Source organism: Pecten maximus, chromosome 1 (genome assembly GCF_902652985.1).
Source record: "Pecten maximus chromosome 1, xPecMax1.1, whole genome shotgun sequence".
Taxonomy (NCBI): Eukaryota; Metazoa; Mollusca; class Bivalvia; order Pectinida; family Pectinidae; genus Pecten; species Pecten maximus.
Window position 1 is genome coordinate 31,877,892 of NC_047015.1, and position 23,017 is coordinate 31,900,908.

General features: G+C 36.1%; 1 protein-coding gene across 1 annotated transcript; it reads right to left on the reverse strand.

The window, feature by feature from the left end:
- Positions 1-90: 90 nt before the first annotated feature.
- LOC117330493 (nucleolar RNA helicase 2-like) lies at positions 91-18,662 on the reverse strand. The gene is made up of 14 exons (XM_033888804.1): positions 18,482-18,662; positions 16,825-17,062; positions 16,382-16,465; positions 16,037-16,056; positions 15,651-15,722; positions 15,120-15,237; positions 14,024-14,212; positions 13,369-13,517; positions 12,342-12,548; positions 11,793-12,017; positions 11,416-11,489; positions 10,707-10,866; positions 1,276-1,410; positions 91-900 (listed from the first exon to the last, which is right to left on the reverse strand). The coding sequence occupies exons 1-14, from the start codon at positions 18,560-18,562 to the stop codon at positions 577-579; spliced, it is 2,076 nt and encodes a 691-aa protein (XP_033744695.1). The 5' UTR covers positions 18,563-18,662; the 3' UTR covers positions 91-576.
- Positions 18,663-23,017: the final 4,355 nt, after the last annotated feature.

The window sequence follows — 23,017 nt, forward strand, 5'->3', positions numbered from 1 at the left end:
GCTGTATATCTCAACAATTCTGCAGCTTAACTTCCAGCTGGATTAAGACAGACCACTAGGTCATCATGAAAGATCACAGAACACAATATATCTACAACAATATCATTTAATATAGCATGGATAAATACGACAACAGAACAAGTTACATTCAATATGTTCCAAGACCACTTAATATCTCTTAACGTGTGTTTAAATGACAATCTTCATATCTCTTAATGTGTGTTTAAATGACAATCTTCACATCTCTTAATGTGTGTTTAAATGACAATCTTCATATCTCTTAATGTGTGTTTAGATGACAATCTTCACATCTCTTAATGTGTGTTTAAATGACAATCTTCATATCTCTTAATGTGTGTTTAAATGACAATCTTCATATCTCTTAACGTGTGTTTAAATGACAATCTTCATATCTCTTAATGTGTGTTAAAATGACAATCTTCTTATCTCTTAACGTGTGTTTAAATGACAATCTTCACATCTCTTAATGTGTGTTTAAATGACAATCTTCATATCTCTTAACATGTGTTTAAATGACAATCTTCATGGTAAATTTCATTTAAATTAATCATCTGTTCAATCAAATTTCATTTTCTTGTTTTGTGGTTCGCCGCTAAAGTCTACTTTTCTTTTGTTGAATCCCCCTCTGAATCCCCCACCGCTGCCCCTCCCTCTTGGACTTCCTCGACCTTGATCTCGTCCCCTGCCCCCAAATCCTCGTCCACCAAAACCCCTTCCACCTCCTCGGCCACCTCTACCCCCTCCACGTCCAAAGCTGCTGTATGTTTGTTCGTCCATCTCTGGAAGTTCTGTAGCTTTTATGAGAGAATCTCGGTCCGAGTCGACCCATGTGTTGGCAATGTAATCGTCACAATCTGCAGGTATGTCGAACACAACAGCCTGAAATATAAAAATCAAGAAGACTTTTAACATATTTCTTTAATACATATGACATTCTAAAGCAAAACCGATCCCATGGATGCATCAATATCCTTAAATTACATTGCCTCCAGAGATTATTATGTCCTGACAATAGTAGAAGGGGGTATGAGGTATTCCATTTACTGTTGGTCCCTCCATGGGAGGTCTTTACTTTAACTCCTTTTCTTTAAGCCCCAAATGCCATAAAAACTTCATACTTCCTCACCGTTTCAAAAACTGAGGAGGCTCCAGCATTTTGTCAAAAATGTGCATAGATAATATCAGGGTTTGATAAAACAGGTGTGTATCAATCTGTGAATGCAGAAATACACAGCTATATCGTGTCTTAATTACCATGTGGTCTTTGGTGAACCTCATGCCTTTGATTTTTTCCTTGGTTTCTTCCTGTAGTTGGCGTTCAAGAGCTCTCCAAGCATATGTCATGCCACGCATCTCTATGTTGGTCCTGTAGATATATGTTGTATAGCCCTGAAATGGACAAAGCCCGTTAGATAGAAGAATTCACAACAAAACAATTCCTTGTATATATAATAGGGTCTTGTAAGTAAAAGTGAGGGTATGCCTACTCGTTCAATATAGGTACTGGATTCGAACAAACAGAGCCTCGTAATGAAGGATTTGTATTTTGCAAGACATATTGTATTATTTTTCAACGTAATCCCCTTCAGTATCAGGGCCTCAAGGCCACTTTTATAGAACTCCTTTTCTTGGCTGTTCAGAAAGTCATCCACTGCATGTTAGGGTTAGGGTGCCTGAAATAGCTGTTTTCAGTTTTGGAAATAGAAGAAAGTCTGATGGAGCAAGATCAGGTGAATAAAGCGGATGCTCAATCGATTTAAAGCTACAATAGTGAATGGCAGCCATGGCAATGGCAGACTCTTTCAACCTTACCCTAACTGATTTTGTCCATTTTGCAAAAGACACCTGTCTCGTTTATGAGTGCTACCTTGGTGATATAAACTGACCGAATGAGACCAGTCCTCTGGTACAAGGCCCTATATAGTCAGAGAACAGTAGTACTTAAAAGAACATCCTTGAGTATCTCCTTCAATACGAGGCTCACAGCTTATCAATCAGCCCTCATATTTCTAAAAGGTGTACATGTGGAAGTGAGGCCATTTGGGCAGATTATTCTTGATATCTCTCAAAATATTTTTTTTACAGCAACGTTCATCTGTTTGCTAAGCTTGTGACTTTTCAAATCATTATATGACAAATGCTGTGTACCGGCTAGCATACACTATCATGTCCTAATTATATATCACCAGCTTAGTCCTAATTAAGATAAGGAAGATGAAGCCCTAATAATGATGAAGGCCAAATTTAGCCTGATCAAAATAAGGAAGACCAAGTTTGGTCCTAATTAAGATGAGGAAGACAAAGTTAAGCCCTAATTAAGATGAGGAAGACATAGTTTGGCCCTAATCAAGATGAGGAAGACAAAGTTTGTCCCCAATTAAGATGAGGAAGATCAGGTTTGGCCCCAATTAAGATGAGGAAGGTCAGGTTTGTCCCCAATTAAGATGAGGAAGACAAAGTTTGACCCTAATTAAGATGAGGAAGATCAAGTTTGTCCCCAATTAAGATGAGGAAGACAAAGTTTGGCCCCAATTAAGATGAGGAAGATCAGGTTTGGCCCTAATTAAGATGAGGAAGGTCAGGTTTGTCCCCAATTAAGATGAGGAAGGTCAGGTTTGGCCCTAATTAACATAAGGAAGGCATTGTTATGCCCTAATTAAGATGAGGAAGATCAGGTTTGGCCCTAATTAAGATGATGAAGACAAAGTTTGGCCCTAATTAAGATGAGGAAGACAAAGTTTGACCCTAATTAAGATGACGAAGACAAAGTTTGGCCCTAATTATGATGAGGAAGACAAAGTTTGGCCCTAATTAAGATGAGGAAGATCAAGTTTGGCCCAAATTAAGATGACGAAGACAAAGTTTGGCCCTAATTAGGATGAGGAAGATCACGTTTGGCCCTAATTATGATGAGTAAGGCATTGTTAAGCCCTAATTAAGATGAGAAAGATCAAGTTTGGCCCTTATTAAGATGATGAAGACAAGGTTTGGCCCCAATTAAGATGAGGAAGACAAAGTTTAGCCCTAATTAAGACAAAGTTTGGCCCCAATTAAGATGAGGAAGATCAAGTTTGGCCCTAATTATGATGAGGAAGACAAAGTTTGGCCCTAATTATGATGACGAAGACAAAGTTTGGCCCCAATTTAGACGAGGAAGATCAGGTTTGGCCCTAATTAAAATGAGGAAGGCAATGTTAAGCCCTAATTAAGATGAAGATCACGTTTGGCCCTAATTAAGATGAGGAAAGCATTGTTATGCCCTAATTAAGATGAAGAAGATCACGTTTTGCCCTAATTAAGATGAGGAAGATCATGTTTGGCCCTAATTAAGATGAGGAAGACAAAGTTTGGCCCCAATTAAGATGAGGAAGATCAGGTTTGGCCCTAATTATGATGAGGAAGACAAAGTTTGGCCCTAATTATGATGAGGAAGATCATGTTTGGCCCTAATTATGATGAGGAAGATCATGTTTGGCCCTAATTAAGATGAGGAAAGCCAAGTTCAGCCCTAATTAAGTTGACGAAGATTAATTTTGGCCTAATCAAGATGACAAGACCAAGTTAACTCTTAAGATCTGCGAGACAAATCAAAGCTTGGCCCTAATCTATCAAATATGATGGAAGGTATTTATTGATTGTCAGTGTACATCTTAGTAACCATTAAGATGAGTCACTTTGTTGTCTATAGTCAGCATACAATAGATTTGTCACTGTTGTCTGTATAGTCATGGTCAGCATACAGCAATAGATTTGGCATTCATATGGAACTCAAAAAACAGATCCTTCTCTTCAAATTGTAATTTTAAAATATTACACAACTCTCACCAACTGAATCCACAAGATCACAGTACATATCTTATAATTACGGTCTATGTACAGACTAATGTATACACTACAAGGCATTAAGTGCATGTTCACATATTATTAAGTTGTCATGCAGCTGTATTGAAGGCAAACACTACCGTGACACCTTCCTGTTTAGGAACGTTTTCAGAAAATCGCAAGCCACATCACCAGTGACCAACTAGCCTAAAAATAGTAACAAATTACAGGCCCCGACTATGTACATAACAGATTAAGATAAGCTGCAGCTGGCCCTGGTTATGTTTGTGCACTAAGCAAAAACGTAAATAAAGAGCTATCTTAACTCAAGGTTATACTGCTACCATGGGCAAATATTGTTTTTCCTTCTATAGGGGTACATCAAGGGGAAAATTAATAATAAGTTACTCGGCTTCATTAGTGTTAAGATTTGAAGAAGTCTGGATTCTAGTTGTAGCATTATGAGATGGGAGTCAAATTTTAATGAACAGTGTTTAAAAAAGAAAGAGCTTGAAGAGAAAATGGACATTGCTAAAAACCTGAACACAATTACATCTGATTTCAAAGTTCATTTCCTGTTTAAAATATTTTAAAAGCTTGCATGACTGACATTTAAGTTGTGTAAAATAGAACATTTGTGATTTTTTTTATATGTCTTATGACATGACCATCTGTCATCTATTACATTTTTTTTAGTGAATTGTGAAGGAAGACTTCAGGAGTGAACTGCAAATTTTTGAAATTAGGCTTAAATACAGGTGTATGTAATAATTCCAATAGGAACATAGTCCATTATCAGCCCCATGAAATCCTGATCAGATAAAACTTGAAATAGCATGTACTCCCATTAACAAAGCTGATTACTAAGTTTTCCTAAGACATTTGCGTCAACACCTTACGACTATATCTTAAATATCAAGTCCAATGAAGTCTGCTATTGAAGATTGGTACTTAGGTGTACAAATATTAGATATATCTTGAGCATTATAGAAACGTAACTATTTACCATAACTATTCATAACGAAATGCTTTTCACATCATATCTTTGGGATATAATTATGTGCATTAAAAGTTTTCTTTCATAAATATAAACACTATTTAATAGGTGAATGCAAACTGTTAAGTTACCTTCTTATTTAATCTTTATCTTCTTAATAAATCAATTAGAAGATTTGCAATGCATTAGCAAACACTGTATACTCTATATTGATATACTGCACGTACATATTGATCTAGGGCTGTAAAGTCACCAGCTGTATTGTATGTCTTTCCCTGCATCTTTTTATAGACTAAATGGTGATTCCAAGTAAAACCTATATTTAGCCCAAGGTTGGGAATTCCAAGTAAAACTAGTTGATGCCCACAGTAATCTATTTTTGAAAATTATTGTTCAGACCATTAGGCACATAGCCAAAGGTCATCTACTTAATGCATACATAAATAATGCTTCGTCTAGATCTATACCGAGCCAATAAAAGATCAGAATAACTAGATAGCCATTTATATAATACAGATAATATGCAGAATCCCCTCTACATTACAGTACAAATTGAGCTCACTTCCAATAGCTATAGACAACAAAGCAACATATCCAAATACCCTGTGGTGTCACACGGAAAACTTCAATGACATCACTTCCAGTTTAGATCACAAAATTAGAATTGTTAAATACGGTATGACAGTTAGGCATATACAATGTATTTGATACAGCAGGTACAAATGCTTGTTTTGGGGGTTCAACATCAATATCATATTGTTTGCAGCCAAAAATTCTAAAATGGAACAACATTTTTATGTTCTCTTACATTTTGATTAAACAAAAAGTGAAAAATAAATTTTGTACAGATTACTGTTTATTAATAATTGTAAACTGACCCCTTCCCCCAATGGAATTGTGATCAATGAAACAAAAATGCAAAGTAATGACTGACCCCCAACACCTAACCCTAACCCAGGGCCAGGTCACCAAATTTATTGCAAACACACACCCACACACGTAGGAACAAATACCCCAGTCCTGACTCAGGTTTCTGAAAACCTTGATGTGAATCATATAATACACAAACATGTACATGTATACCATAACCACTACAGGTAAAGTATACCTGGACTTGATTACAGGTATATACAACAGTACATACATTCCTAGAGACAAGGTGAAACACAAACAGTACACACACATATTATCAGCTAAATATACAGGTATAATAGGGAGAGGCATTAAAGGAAGTCATCGCTCACACATAATGAAATATTGGAAAAATATCAAACTTAACACATAAATAGTTTTGCCTCTAGATGTCAATTCTTACTTTGACTGAGTTTATCGGACAGCCTATAGTTTCCAGCTTCACCAGGAAACACAGTCATGTACATGTAGCTTGTGAGCCTCTTTATCCATATCAATTCATTTTATATAAAATAATGATTTGTTTACTTTTGCTGAAAATTACATTTTAACATTTAACTGATAATCAATCTGATTAATTAGCAGAGAATGCTATTTTTCATTAGGGTTGAAACGGTACACTTTCAGCACGGTTTGGTACGTATTGTGGTATAGTGTTGACGGTTTGTTTTTTTCAGGTTCGGTTTATCTTAAGATATGTAAACCAAAATACAAATTTATAGATGAATAGTTGATATTGAATATACCGTATTCAACCTAATAAGGGCGCCCCTTGGCCTACCTTTTTTCAAGGAAATAAATCTTTGACCGAATAATTCATGTGAAAAGTTTTGCCACTTTATGTGTCCAATTTTCTTCAGCAAATTAAGTAACTGGAACACAAGTTTTCCCCACATTTGTCTATTCCTACAGATGACATGTCAGTGCAAAGAGCATCCATAAATAGAACACAAAAGAGTTCCATTTGAATATAAATGGTGGAACACTCAGTTCTCTGGTCTAAAGATCAGCTGGCATGGTTTACAAGTTTACAGGAATATTCAAGTGATGTTTAAGCTTAATATATGATAATGAATAGATACAATGTATCTTCATCTGGAATATTTTTATGACTGAATATTTTACCATTTCCACAGCCTTGGGTATTCTGCTATAAGGTATAATCTGTTTCATAAAACTTCAGAATAACAAATCTTAATAAGGGCGCACCCACTGTCAATTACCCGTGCCCTTGTTAGGTCAAATACGATATGTAAAACGAATTCGGCAAGTAGCTGCCGTCGCATCCTTTATCGGAAACTAAAATGTTTCTATATGGAAGATCAATAGGAAGCAACTGAATCTCTCAGCACTAGTGCCATTTTCCCGTCAAAATATCAGCCTCTTCCGATTGGGGCTCATCAAATTCGCTTGACCAATCAAAAACCAGCTTTTGTATATATCTTCATTCTACCTTCCCCCGGCACATAGTGAAATAGACACCCATACAAAAATTTACCACTCACAGTGCATTTACCGTAATTTACCGTTGCTATACCATGTACCAATCCGAAAGAAAAGTATTGCGGTTCAGTTACACTGCGGTAAACCATTTCACCCATTTTTTTATATTAAACTTGAATATACATAAAAAACAATTACATATTCATTAGGTACACAAGCAACCGTATGCTGTGATAACAGGGTGCTGGAGGGTGTATCTTCTATATATCTATATTCACATACACTGTACAATAATCTTCTTAACCATTGAACACCAATTTCGGTTCTTGGACGAATAGTTTCATCCCTTATAAGTATCATGTGACCAGTTTGGGTCTTTGGCAGTATGCTTCACTGAGGTAGACTATAAAGTTGGCATCAGTTCAATGCTATCACAACTTAAACGGAAAGAAACACAAATATACCTCTGCTTCCCAAAACACACCAACACGACCTCTCACCACATGCCTTTTTTAAGGAAAAGCTCACTTCTGCGGTTTCCGCGACGAACAAGAACTTCACTAACAACAGTTGTCAGTAGACAACATAGCTAGCTGAGTTGGGTGAAATTCAAAATAACTGTCCAATATGAAAGCCCTAACTAATACGGTTATCGTTCTGTGACAACTGATACACCTGTATCTATGGCAGATTCCTCTGGGTTGTTGCTGCATTCTCTACTTTTTTCCATAGAGTCCCCACCCCCCTCCCAATATTATTGATACTGTGACAAAGGTTAAGAGGTTTAGATCAAAGGTCAAAGTTAGGTCAGCAGGATCGGTAACTATGGTACCAACATAAGGACCTGTCACAAGGAACACACATGTCAAATATGAAAGCCTTATCTCATATGGTTAACATACTGGAAAAAGGTTTAAAAGTTTTCTTTAAAGTAGGTCAAAGGTAATAGTCGTCAAATCTGCAAATACAGTGGAACAATGGAAAGGTCAGGTCACAAGGAACACACTGTGACTTGTCTAATACATAAGCTGTATCCTTATTAGTAATAGTATAGCCATAACACTGTTTTATAACAAAAGGCCTTAACAGTCACCTCATGTAGGCCCAACGTTAACCCAACAGCCTATGGCCATGGGGGTCAGTCAGGCCAACATGTACATATGCATACCATCAAACTGCCATAGCAGTTTGTAATATTTTCAATGGCATCAAACAAATAATGCTCCAAAACGTGATTTCCCCAAGTATAAACTATAGTAAAATAAAGTTATTCGAAGTGACAATGGTCAAATTTGTAAAGACACTGAAATGATTTCTTCTCAATAACCAAAACTCCTAGAAGTAAGATATTTAGGCAATAGATTTCTAGGGTAAAGCCCGACACATTTTGCAAAAAGGAATGACTGTGGCTACTATTATAGGACACAGGGTAAAATTTGTTGTAACACTTAAACTTAGATTTCTCAATAACAGGGTATGCTTGGTTTGGGATTGAACTATTTTTCTACATTCTGGCAAGTATCAGGGGTTGACACTAACTCAGTCACCTTGACAGACCGCTGGGCTGCCAGGTTTCGAAATGAGGCAGCCCGGGCGGTCAATGGTGAAACCCCTCCTAGGGGATTTGGGGGAACGTCTCTAAAATGCAGTTTCCTGCTGTCTAGTTCATTCTGAGCATAAACATATTAGATCTTACACCAACAGGTTTTATATAAACAGTTTTGAAAATGAAATTATTGAAGTAAACGAGGACAATTTTAGCTGGACATTATACATTTGGCTGAAAATGTTGGCAGCCCACAGGGCTGCTGGTCTGGACATTCTGACAGCCCGACCAGATTTCAGGCAGCCCAGGGCTGCCGGGCTACTATTAGTGTCGATCCCCGAGTATATTTTAATTCATGAATAGTAAAGGAAATGTTCTGGATCAAAATCTGGGAATTTGACAAATAAATAACTTGGAAATAATGGAAACCAAAACATTTACAGAAAAAGCCCCGACAAAGTTTTCAAAAGGAAACAACTTATTCTCAATACCCAAAATGGTCCATCATTAGGGACCCCATCAGAAGTAACCTTTTGGCAATTTCTTCCAACTAATTTACAACCTATCCTCAGATTTTAAGGAAACTCCTCACTGATAAGTGAACTAACTTTTCTTCTGTAACCTTAAAATGCTTTTGTAATATAGTAAATATACACGAAGCCTTAAAACTTAAAGAAAAAGAATTTTAGATTATCAAAATGTATTTTGATTGCATTTTACCGAATTCAATTTTTCATTGTTTTCATACAATATCTCAAATAAATATAAATAAACTATTTACTTTCAAATTCATTTGAATTGCTTTGAAATTGAGTAAAAATGTTGATATTTATGTCGTTAACAATTCTCCCTTATTTTAGGCCCCAAAACCCTTAAAATAATCATCAAACTTCCTTATTGGTCTAGAAAAAAAAGGCATGTTTGGGACAGAATGGGAATTATGATAATGTTTGGTAAGGTTAAAAAGTGACAATGCAGAGCAAATGGAAATTTGATTAAAATGATATATAATGCAGGCAAACAATTTAAAACTACACATACATCGTTAAAAACCAGTTCACAGTGTTCATATTGCAATATACTGGTATTTCGTGGCAGCACTAGAGAACCTATAAAAAGTTCTGAGACAAGAGGCCAATGGGCCTTAATGGTCACCAGGGCTATTTTCGTTTTTGCGGTCCAAACGACCAGTTGGACCGGTGTTGTTCCTTTATGAAGTAAACACGGACCTGATGATTTTATATTGTTTTCAGTCCAGCCTTGACAAAGACTCCCAAGGCCTTTATTAACATTTGTAGGTCCGTCATGATATATGTTTGAACTATTACATTTAAAAACTGATGAACCAGTTTGTCCGCATAAACGAACAGGCCCCGGAGATTTGAAATATTTCAGTAAATCTAATTGATCCTTTTTGGTCCCACCCATTAGTCCAAGGGGTCAGTCAGGGCCAACATGTGAATACCATCAAACTGTCATCCTATGCTGATAATGTTAACCAAATTAGAATGAACTCCCAATACAAATCCAACAAATAATAGTCAAAAATGTGATTTCCTGTTATAAACTATAGTATGAACTCCCAATACAAATCCAACAAATAATAGTCAAAAATGTGACTTCCTGTTATAAACTATAGTAAAGTAAAGGACCATATAATTCACAAGTTTAGTTGACCTTTAGCCATAGAAGCTTCCTGCCAAATTTCATTGAATTTGGTTCAGCTGTTTTGGAGAAGTGGAAAATGTAAATTGTTTGCGGAGGCATGATGGCGGACAAAGGGCGATTAGAATAGGTCAATCGAGACTTTGTCTCCCAGGCGACCTAAAACATCCTTCCAGTACTTTTCAAAAAATAGCAATAACAAGGAGTGTTTAGAGACAAACAACTGACTCTGACCATTGGTGATCCCATCTGATGACGGTAGATTAAAAATTTGGTCTTGTTGAAGAGATCTTAACTTACCTCTTTACATAAGAGGAGAGAGCGAGGTACAATGCTTTTACTTCCAGACATCACAGCAAGGGCTGCTGACAAAGCATTCACTGCACCACGTTCTGCGATCAGATTCTCAGCGGACTCTCGGAAATATTGCAGAGTTTCGTCTGTCACCATAGCTAAAGACCTGGATAAAAACAAAAAGATTAAGTTGCTAGAGCTCATGAGATAACTAGTGTATTTTTTTTTTTAATGTTGAGTGGAGACATCCATCTGGCTTTTCTTGTTTTCTTAAGAATTTAAATCTGCTATATTTTTCTTTCAAGACACACACTATGTAAGGCTTTTTTTAAACCGTCCACCAACCGTATAGTCAAAGGGAGATAAGCTACAATTTTTAAGGTTTGTTGTATGCAATAATGGTCTAAGGGAGATAAGTACTTTTTCCTATCAAAAAAATGCTTCCAGTTTAACTTACGAAATTTTAAAATGGAATACTGAAGTCAGTTGCTAAAGCTCGCATGTTGAAACACAAGGTTTGAAAATGGACAACAGGCCAAATTTAGATGGCAATGAGAATCCAAGTTAGCCACCATATTGAGCTAGACTACCAAGTGTCAAATCACCTATTATCACTGTCAAGTGCAAACCTTGTCCAAGTTTAAATGTTGCAAATTATTATCACTATGGTTTAACTGCCTCTCCACATTCCTAAAAATTCATAAGTAGTTCTTACCTAGCAGCATCGTCTGCTGAAGCCTTGATCAGATCAGCTGTAGATGGCCCTCCAACTTTCTTAAATTTGATCCTCTGAAATTCATAAAATAAAAATTAGTTTACACATTTTTTTCCAAACAGTACAAGAATATTTTATAAAATATCTTACATTTAACTTCACACCTCAAATTTACTTTTCAATTGGGTAGAGGTGGACAATACATTGGGCTAAAATAAAGATAATGAAAGTGTCTGTATAATGTTGTTCTTTGTATAATTTTAGTACAACCAAATAAAAGGATTATAATACTGTTTTCACTTTGTGCAACAATTTTGAGGTCATAAGACAGTTTGGTTTTCTAATTCTTCAAAAGAAATTTATTCTATATTACTCACTGCTTTTGTCTCCACCCAGGCTAAATCATGTTCCTCCTGGGGTTTGTAGAAGCACACACAGACGCCAGAGCGACCAGCACGCCCAGTCCGTCCTGATCTGTGTATGTAGGAGTCAACATCCTTGGGAGGATTACATTGAATCACAAGGTCAACCAACGGGACATCTAAGCCACGTGCTGCCACATCTGTTGTGATAAGGACCTTGTATTTGCCTTCCTTGAACATCTATAATAAAACCATATATTTCTGTGGTATTGGTGAAAAAAATGATAAAAAACTGTATTAAACCATGTAAAAGTAGCAGTTTCCCATTCAATTTGCAATATCTTTTTATCGTCAGATATTCTACAAAAAAAAGTTCAAAGACACAAACAATGCAAATATTTGTCTGAAAAGCCTATTACCCTACAATTGTTGAAGTTACTCATATCAAAATATGTAGAAAATCTCAAAAACAAGATCACAACCAGAATCCTTGTCAGAATGACAAGGAGTTACCTGTGGCAACACACACATCATAATGAGCTTTCAGTACAATAGCACTCTTACCTTAAGCACAGACTCTCGTTTTCCCTGTGGGATGTCGCCATGGAGAACATGCCCATCTTGTTTGATAAGTGGACTGACTGCCAGCTCATCAGCATCACGCTTCGTCTGACAGAAGATCATGGCACGTCCGTGCTCACCACTGTACACAGACACAACATTTCCAATAGTAGCTGCTCGGTCGTGATAGCTACATTTGATGGCCATGTGCTAGAGGGAATAGAAATGTTATTAATATGCTTTTTTTGTAACTCAATCTGTGATTAACACTTGTACTCCTAAATTCTTAAAAAATGTATCTGTAAAATCTATGAAGAAATATTTCTATGACTTCAGAAGTATTCACTACCTTGTATGGCCCGGTTCATCAGCTTTTTTTTTTTATATATCTTTGATAGAAACCATAAACACATTGGTGTTGTTTCATGTTTAACAGAATTTGAAATGTTTTCCTGAATTTCTTTTGAAAACTTTGTATATCTAAAATAAATATCTGAAATTTAATTTAAAACTAGGTGTTACTTTAACTCTTTACCACCTAATGACGACATATGACGCCCCTGCTATTTCCCCAAAAGCTATACTTGGTGAAGCCCTAGAATGATTAATAGCTAACTGAAAATTTTTAATTAATTAATGATTTAAAACACGGAGAAGAAAATAATTTATTGTTGAAGATATGATTGTCATACACCAAATTAATCATGAGAGTCTCCAGAATTGAATTTTAGTTTTCAAATCCAAAAATAAAGTTTCACTTCAACTCATATTTACAGGTAAGTCAGCAAGCCCTACAAAAAGGTGACAAATTTGAAATGTCGTCATATGTCGTCATTAGGGATACAGGTAGGGGTGTCAGATGTCGTCATTAGGTGGTAAAGTATAGGGAGTGCTAAGTGGTAAAGAGTTAAATGAAGTCTCGGGGAGCTTGATATATTTGACCATAATTAGGGAAAAAATAGGACAATTACACATTTAATGTGTCTGTAAAATAATGACATATTAGGGAATTGTAGTTATCCTGGCTCACCTCAACTGTGGTGGAGGTACGGCTCTCCTGGGTTCCTACCAGGTTCACTTTCTTTATGTTATTTACATCCATGTACTTCTTGGCAGTCTCGTACACCCATGGGGGCAGTGTTGCTGTGAAGAGTAGGGTCTGAGGCTTGGTCCCCTCCTCTGTAATAGAACAAAGTTTTAGTACATAGAATGCACAATAAATTATGTAAAAAAGGTATGGGAGTAAACTGCCCTACCTCATTATCTGCTAGTACTCCTGTTTCCTCTACAATATTCCTTGCGTGCCTCCATCAGGGGCCAACATCATGATTAATGCAAGTTGATATAACTAGAAAATGTCTGGAAGACATAAATGCCCCCACTGCCACTTGACAACCCGAAACCTCAGCAGTTCCTGAGATTAACTAGTTACATTGCATTGGGACGGGACGGACATGGGAAACACTATACTAAAGTATACCTCCTCCCTTTCATTTAATGGCATGGGCATAAAAAATTATCATTACTATTAATACTTCCACAATACAGCCCATAACTGTTCCGTACACCTTAATATATAGAACATCTACATATAACAGGAGATACAGATGAAGGCTGGTTAGTTAATATGTAAACAAGCAAGTCTCAATTCATTGATAAAAGCCGACATGACAATTACCACCCACCTTTGTTTGTGTAGGCTGACTTGATGATTTGGTCAACACTATCAGCAAAGCCCATGTCCAGCATCATGTCCACTTCATCCAGAACCACATATTGTAGGGTAGAGAAATCCAGATTGCCCTTTTCCACATGATCAAGAATACGGCCAGGTGTCCCCACCAATACATCTAAACCAGCCCTGATAGCATTTTCTGTAACAGTATCAAGAAAATGATAGTTAAATGATATCTGAAATGCAAGGTTGTACACTGCTTACATTTCATGTCTGTCATTTGCATTATCAGACATTGCCTTATATTGTCAGATATGTTCTATTCCTCTCCAAGTCAGCAGTCTGACCATGTTTCGCATTCTCAGAGTAAATCAACCTAACATCAATGCTATATGATGCCTATTGTACAGTTTAATATTTACGAGTGTTGAGAATCGTTTGAGACTTCAACATTAATTTTCGATTATTCATCAGTTAACCTACCATTACATAATCATTAAAAAAATATTACCTCCCCTACCCCCTTTTTATACCTTGGATTGAATAGGCCTATTTCTTTTATACTCATATACAGCAGAGTTTGCCACCATTTTGATTTTATACAAGCTTTAATCTATGACGTTTCGTATCTTTATTTTTATCATGCCATGACAATGTAACAAGCTTTATTGATTAACAGTTGTCATATATATATTTATCCAATTAATTCTTGAAAACTTGAAATAGCATGATTGGTAAGAGGTTATAGTTAAGAGTAAAATGAGATATCACTCCAGTTCTCTGTTAGTGAAAATTAAAGTAGAACTTGCATTTTGGTTTTGAAAAACAATCATCAGTGTTAACATCTCATAATCAATTGTTAAGAATTGGTTGCCTTTTTTATTAGAAAATGGTTATAATCATTGACACAATACTAATAATTACTATTAAAAGAAGTTTCAACATCTGCAGGGCTGTTCCAGTAAAACATCCACAGGAGGAAACCAGAAACAGAAACCCACCATGCATAGAATTTGGAGTCCTCTTGAAGGATATATATTTTACTGGAATAGCCCTGGCAGCAGTAATACACTGCACATAACATCATCACTCTAGCCTTCTCTTACCTTGGGGATAGTATGGAGTGCCACCATAGATACAGAAGGATGAGATTTTGTCACTGATGGACTCAAAGTCATTACACACCTGCTTAGCCAGCTCCCTAGTTGGTGCCATCACTAAAACCTATGTAATGTATCGGAAAAAAATACATGTAGTCCTGTTTTTTAACACCCACAGATGTCTATCATAATCTGTTTGATCAGAAGCAAGAAGATACAGCAATCAGGGCATCCAGTTGACTCTTGATTTTTAGCAATTTCAGAAGTCAAATAATCATTTCTCAGAAATTTTAAGGGTTGAAACCTATGTCAAATAGACATGTTCCTTCAATCCCCAGAGTCAAATATGATTTTGGAGAGTCACAAAATACTCTCAAGGGTCTATTGGATGCCCTCAGTAATATGTGAAATATTTCTTGGATGAATATTGTAGATTATTCAAAGTCACACACCATTCTGTTTTTTTTTTTAAAGATGTAAATATAAACTTGTGTATAGTGGTTTTTGTCTTCAAATATAGTAATGTACGGTACTTACTTTTGGTGGTCGGCCTCTTTTCTGTGTGTTGTCCTTATGGAGACGCTCCACCAATGGAAGTGCGAAGGACAGCTATGACAATGAAATAATATGTTTGCTAAGTAATTTATCCCAAAGACAAATAACAATGTATAATATAAGTTGTCATAATAAGAATATAACCTGACATGTAAAATAATAAAATAAGTTTTTTTTTATCTTCTAATGTAGTGGAATGGTAATAACTTAAATTTAGAAATACAAGGTTGATGACATGTCTTTTTGCTAGATACAACTTTATTACGGTAATTCAAATGTATTGAAACAGTATTTAATAGTTCTATTTCAATACCACCTGATCATGATCAACAGAAATTTTCTTATCAAAAATTGTGATATCAACTTACTGTCTTTCCTGTTCCCGTTCCTGAAACATAACAAGTTATATTATCAAAACATTTTAAAACCTTTGATTTTAAAAGTAATAACATTATTTTTCTTTTTAATCCAAATTTCATCAATATGTTAATTATGACTGTCAGACTGTATATCATCCCACAGTGGTGCACAAAAGAGAACCAGGAGATAAAATTGATCTTTTAAATCAAAACCAAAACTAAGCTTGTCATAATGTTTCAAAATTCTTAATCTATTTTCTTCACCATTTTACTAAAAACTGAATTATTCCATGTCTGTGATACTGTACACATCAATGTTTGCAGGAATGATCTGCAATATAAACAAATTCTTACTTGCTTGTGCAATAACATCTTCTCCATCATACACATAGTTAAAGGTCTGCGACTGGATAGGGAACAGATGTGTTATTCCTTTAGCTGTAGGTGAGAAATAAATATATTATAACTACTTTTGTTACAACCTCATAACTTTTGCTAAGAGGTATTCAAGGAAAATGTGTATAATCTGAGATTTAATCAAATCACACAACATGGAAGCATACAAGAACCCATTTGAAAAGATACCTAACAATTGATACACTAAGGCCTAAAAACATAATACAGTATCTGTGTTTCTACTATATATATTATAGACAAGGAAACTGGACTTTGATCGCACTTTCTTGAAAATGACCAAAAAACTTCAGGATAGACACATAATTATAGGGTTGGTAGGGTTAGCGGAAACATACATGTATTTTTCAAAAACTTTTTAGAATCCTGAAACCACTTCATACCTTTCAATTTTGTTATAGTCTCAGCTGAAATTCTAAAATTTGAGAACGCTCCCTCAGCCTGTTCTGGTGTAAGTTCTACTTCTTGGTCACTTTCCTCCTTGTCGTTCTGATGACCATTTAGCCCATTTGAAGCTGTTCCATTTTCTACCTCTTTCACATCGTTTTCATCCTTAGGTTCAAGCTCTGGTGAAGAACCTACACCATTCTCCAGAGATTTTTTTTCTTTCTTTTCCTTTTTCTGAAATATATAGTATCAGGATATAACAAGTGCAATCAATGATTGCGAAAGCTCACCGGCGGCAGCCAGTGATCACCACGGGCTGTTTTACTATGGAGCAGCGCCATAGTAAAATGTCTACCCGCCATAGTAAAATCATGTAGCGCCATAGTAAAAAAAAATCTGCCCCGCCCAACTTTGTATTCAAAACTCTGTTAACCCGTGGTGAGCCCCAGATACCGCCGACTGTGTAGTGTTTTACCGACTGCACAGGTAAGAGCTTGAGGCCAGTTAATTACCTGTTCACGCGCCAGGGCGACTTTTGACACTTCATTCAATGACCTGGACGTTCAATACCCCGACGAATTAACCGATGTAATTATATCAATCATACCAATATTAATTGATGGCTTAATTGATCAGGCCACGAACCGCGTGTTTGTGTTTTGACAGCGGTCGATCTATGTCGAATAAAGGCTTAAATGGCTTCGACAATTAAAGTCAAACGCATATATGACCCCGATTACTTTATAACACACATGACATGGATGTTGCATTTGTGAAGAAATGAGGAGTTTGCAAAACGAAAGTAACATGAACTGTAGAACAAAAAGACCGATGATTATAATTTCATTCTGTAATCATGAAGCGACAACTAAAGCAGCAGTCTATTGAATCATTTTTCGAGAATTCGCCGAAACGACAGAAGGCTTAGCCCGGTCTGTTCACCGACAAAGTCAAAACACAGATCGTCATTTTTACCGACTGAATGAAGAAATATTTATGGCTAAAGTACCACGAAGATGAAGGTAAGTTATTTAGGTGTCAACTGGTTACTAAAATGTATTTTGTATAATATAAATCTCTTACATGTCATAATAAAAAATATAATTTTTAAATTATTTTTTAAAAATGTTATTGGCTAGTTTGTATATGACTGATTTATAGGCCTATACATATTTAAAGTAAAACTTTTAGATATCTAAACATTAGCGAATTCGAAACAACAGTTGTGTTGAATTTATATTTTTCGACCATTATATGTATTCGCCCAAAATACAACGTACGATTGAAAAACACAATATCCTAACTAACATTAATATTTCTTGTTTAAAAATATCAGCGATCCAATATGTGAGTAAACCAGGTCCGAGAGCACGTGCTGCCCTGACCACGTGTTTCCAACATGTCAGACGGACACAGTTTGTTTCTTAACGAAAATAGTTGAAGAACCGAGTACAGATTGTCATATCAGCGAAACAAACTGTGGTACATAACAAATCCAATTAAACCAGTTCAATCAGCAATAAATACAAATTTGTATTCAACAGAATTAAACCATAAGAAAGCCATGTGGTATGATGGTGCTTTCGCAATCAGACAAATGTCATCATTTTGTCAAAACAATCGTGCGAGTTTCAATCTTTCGTTCTACTTTACCTTGTCCTTAGACTTCTTTGAATCTTTTTTTGTTTTATCCTTAACCTTTTTCTCTTTCTTTTCATTTACTTCGATCTTCATTTTCGTCTTAAAGTTGACACAAGCTTTAGTGACAATTACGCGAACACTCCTCAAGATCTCAATTTGGCTAACACGTGTTGCAATGACCACTTCCGGCAGTCAAGACATATGGCGCCATCTATCGGGAATTTTTATCCAATCAGATTTCCTCTATTCGTTGATACCGGAATTAACCGAAGTTTATCGAATGAAGGTATTTCAACACAGCTAAAGAAAGATAACCCCTATAGGCCTAACACGACCTGAGAGAATGAGGGTGGTGATAAAGGAGACACAATATACATATATTATACATAATTTGTATAACAATAAGCGCCAAACGCTGATTTCATATCTCACAAGGAAACAGAATATTTCAAACGAGATGATGATGTTTACCACAAATCTTTCCCATGTTCATCATCGACCTGTATTTCCCGAAACCTGCAGTTGTTAAAAAAGAAATCGTGATAATGGGAAGGTAGGGGAATCGGTGGTGTTACTATCTACAAATGGAAAATGAACGCAAATGATCTACGATATTTCCTCACAAAAATCGTCTCTTAGTTGATATAAATATACTGTATGTACGACATATATGGTATATAAGTCTCTGGATATTACGCGAGAAATGCGAGTTTTGTATGTTGAAAATAGGAGGGAAATTATCATCGGTACGGAATCAATAAATTTGCGGGAAAAAACTGTCAATATATCATTGATTATGATTATGACTGTAACACTGGTAAAACATCTAAGTAAAAACGCGTTGCAATCTCGTGATTGCGCGACCTCGCCTCGCGCCTCGTTGAAGGAGACAGTTATTTAAACATGCTTACTGAGATAAGCCATTTATCTCTGATACAGATCTAGGTAGAATGATGCTACCACTCTAGGCTTGCCACTTTCAACCGAAGGTCACGTCTAGATAATCTGAAATGGTATTTAATGTGTAAGAAGTGTAACAATGCACATAGAACAAGCAAGATGCAAACATATTCCCTTTAAATGTCGAATTCAAGATAGCCAAAACCAAAATCCTTTATGAATTTCGGACTCAAAGAGATAACTGCTGTAGTTTTTAATGATTTTTATTTCTTATACTACACAAACGAGGGATCATATCGTAATGGTAAATTACATCTGTACCATCCTAAGCACAAGTACCTGGGAATAATCAAATTAAGTTACAGTCTAGATTATTTCGACCTCTCCTATTGTCTTTAGACTATTTGCAGAGTTTGGGGGGTCTATAGATTAAAACTTGATGAACATTATACCCCGATTGTACATGTGTTACATATCGCGAAGAGGTGTTACTTTCATTAAATCTTAATCTAAAACTTAAACAATTCTAAAGACACTAGTATTGTTCCAAATAGATGAAGCTGTAATTAATTTCCAGGTCCCTTTGATCATGAAAAGATGAATTACCAATATGGAACTTAAAGGGGCATTCCTTCGTTAAGTGGATGTCGCCAAAATGAAGCTTAATGGGAAATGTGTATTTTTCCCAAGTAGCAAAAGTAACAAACTTTATATTGATACGAGAGTTTTACTCTCAATGTGACCGGGTGGGGTGTCCTGCTGGGTGTCTTCGGCAGTACGCTTCAGTGAGATAGCACTATAAATCGGCAAAAGTTCCGGCCTATGACAAGGAGACTTAACACGAACATACCGCAGCCTCCCAAAACACACATACGCACTCACCACACGCATGCAAGTTGCACGCACGGCAGGCCGTCCTTAAATGACCTTAGCTGTTAATAGGACGTTAAACAAAATAAACCAAACCAAACCAACTCTCAAAGGAAATAAAAGTGCTGCAAGTATTAAATCATAAAAATTCTCAATTCGACCAGAAGTATCACTTATTACCGCAAAAGCATACGGTTTTTGTGTACGTAACGCCATTTTTCTGTACATTTCGGCGTTACTTTTCATAACTGGTAGGCACTAAAGCTCATATAATCCTCATTGGGGGATGGATGTTATCAATAGAAATTTTGCACGTCTCTGATATCCGAACGAAGGAATGCCCCTTTAAGACCTCATACAATCTTTAAATCAAAATGGCTTCTAATGAAGAAGGTAAGCTTTAATTTCATTTTGCCTATAATGACCGTTGAGTTGAAATGTTTCTATTGATTTTAAAGCAGATTATTTTTCCGAACTGTGTATTAACTACATTATTACGTACGTATCAACCAGTTCTTTTTTAAAGCCACATACTCCCGAACAACCTAAAATTCTACTTGCACACGTATATTAATGGCAATCCAAGATGCTCATTCACGCTCTCCGTACATCAGTGATTAAATAGCGAGATTTGTCACGGAGCCGAGAACGAGGTTATAACAACGTGCACCGCACATAAACTACACACATGGCCGTTGTTTACATATCGAGCATACGTGAACTTTGCCTAATAATGCTTTCATTTAAATATATTAACAGAATATTCGCGTAATACCCAAGTAACTGAACAAAATAAACAAACATAGTTTACATTTAAATACTTAGTTTTAAAATGTAACAACATGCATACAACAAAACATCGATAAAATCTTAGATCGGTGAAGTTGACAATGTTCAAAAGCTAACCATGCAGCAATCCAATAGACGTCCAGAAAATCGGAATTCGACTCTATTCCTTTTTCTTCTCTCGTTAAGTTCTAACGAATAATTTCCTTTCCTAAGGAAATACTCGGGTTTTGCCGATTCCACACACTTTTGTGTCTTTTCTTTGGCAGAATCTGTCTGCGTTTTCGCAGTTCCACGCTTGCGGCGTTCCACCATTTTGTATTGCCTGTAAAACCAGCCGTTGCATTGTGGGACTAATTTTCAGAGAAACTTGGTCCGGCAGCCACAGTTATTATTTTTGGGAATTCCCCGTATACTTTCATAAATACACATTTTCTGTCAGTTTCTGATTCACGATAATCTGTTAGGTATGTATCAAGTCTGAAAACTGTAAAAAGCTCAAAATGTAAACATTGATATCTGTTTCTTCGTGAGTATGTGGCTTTAAATTAATACCGACCGAATGATTGAAGAAGCCTGAGAGAGCAGAAAGGACTTGTTTTATTTTATTATTTTCATAATCTACATTTGCAAGGAGATATTTCATGTTCGCATATACTATTACATGTTATATATACTTCTGATCTGACCGACGGACATTGCTGACGGAATGGCCTGGCCTACCAACAGGAAAGTCCGTTGGCCTGGTCAAACGGCCAGAAACGACCAGAATCATTCCGGCTAATGAAACCATCCACGAATAGTGTTTGAATAACAAAGTAGACATCTATGTATTGATAAATGTTGTGATAATGTATCTAATGTTTTATGATGAGCTTTAAAAGATGAAATATGAAATACTAGCACTGCGCCTTGAAACTCTCAACTCTCTTGTGCTCCGACATGTGCAAACCTCCGCGTGGTAACAGAACAAAGTTTATCGTCCCTCATACCGGCAGGGCAAAGATTATCGTCTTTTATACCCACGGGGTGACAGACCAAAGATTATCGTCTTTCCGCTGCCAAAGAAAGAAGGTTATCGTTATATTGGATGGCGATGAAATATTAACAGTAATACAGTACTATTTTTCATGAATTCGTTTTACATGATTGGTTACTAGAAAAATACTGCTCAGCAGGCCAAAAAGACGTCGAAACGGCACATATTTTTTTTTTTTTATCATAGTTGTCTCCCTTCCTCCATTCCCCACAGCAGTTGTTTTTTTTAATGTAAACTTTATTTTATTCATTCATTGGTAACAACTGAAAAGTAGACACAATCAGAAAAAAATACAGCATGAAATGGATTCAGAAACAAGTTTTTTAAAAACTTATATTAATCCGTCTCCGTTAATGACTCATCAATTTAGCATGGTAACAAAGTGGGAGAATGAATATGAATATTGAAATAACTCTATATTGGAAAGAGACAGGTAGTGGGAAATGATAAGATGAGAAGGGAAAGAGAAAGAGGGAGACTGCCGATACCATTGTTCATTTAAAAAGAACTGCATGCTGATACAACTGTGAAAACGATAAATACAGAGTTGAAACGTGGAATTAATCGAATCTCTTGGAGCTGATAATGAATTGTTGCACACATTTAAAAATCAAGGAATTTTCGTCAAAAGTTAAGTTGTTGCTGCCAAAAAGTAATATTTCTGTCGAAATAGGATGATTTAGGGCAAAGAGGGAACGATTTCGAAGGTCGGAAAAAAGTCTACAATGTAATAAAAAATGTTCGTTAGTTTCATCAACTTGACAGTAGGAGCAAAGTGGACTATTTACCAGATTCCTACGAAACAAATAATATTTTAGTGAACTGCACTCCATCCTCAATCTTGCATGGTGAATCTGACCCAATCTACTGCCGATAAGAAAATATGGTGGGACTTTAAGATTTTGTGCGTTTAGATGATATTTTAGTTTTGTTATTGAGGGACTGGTTTTTAT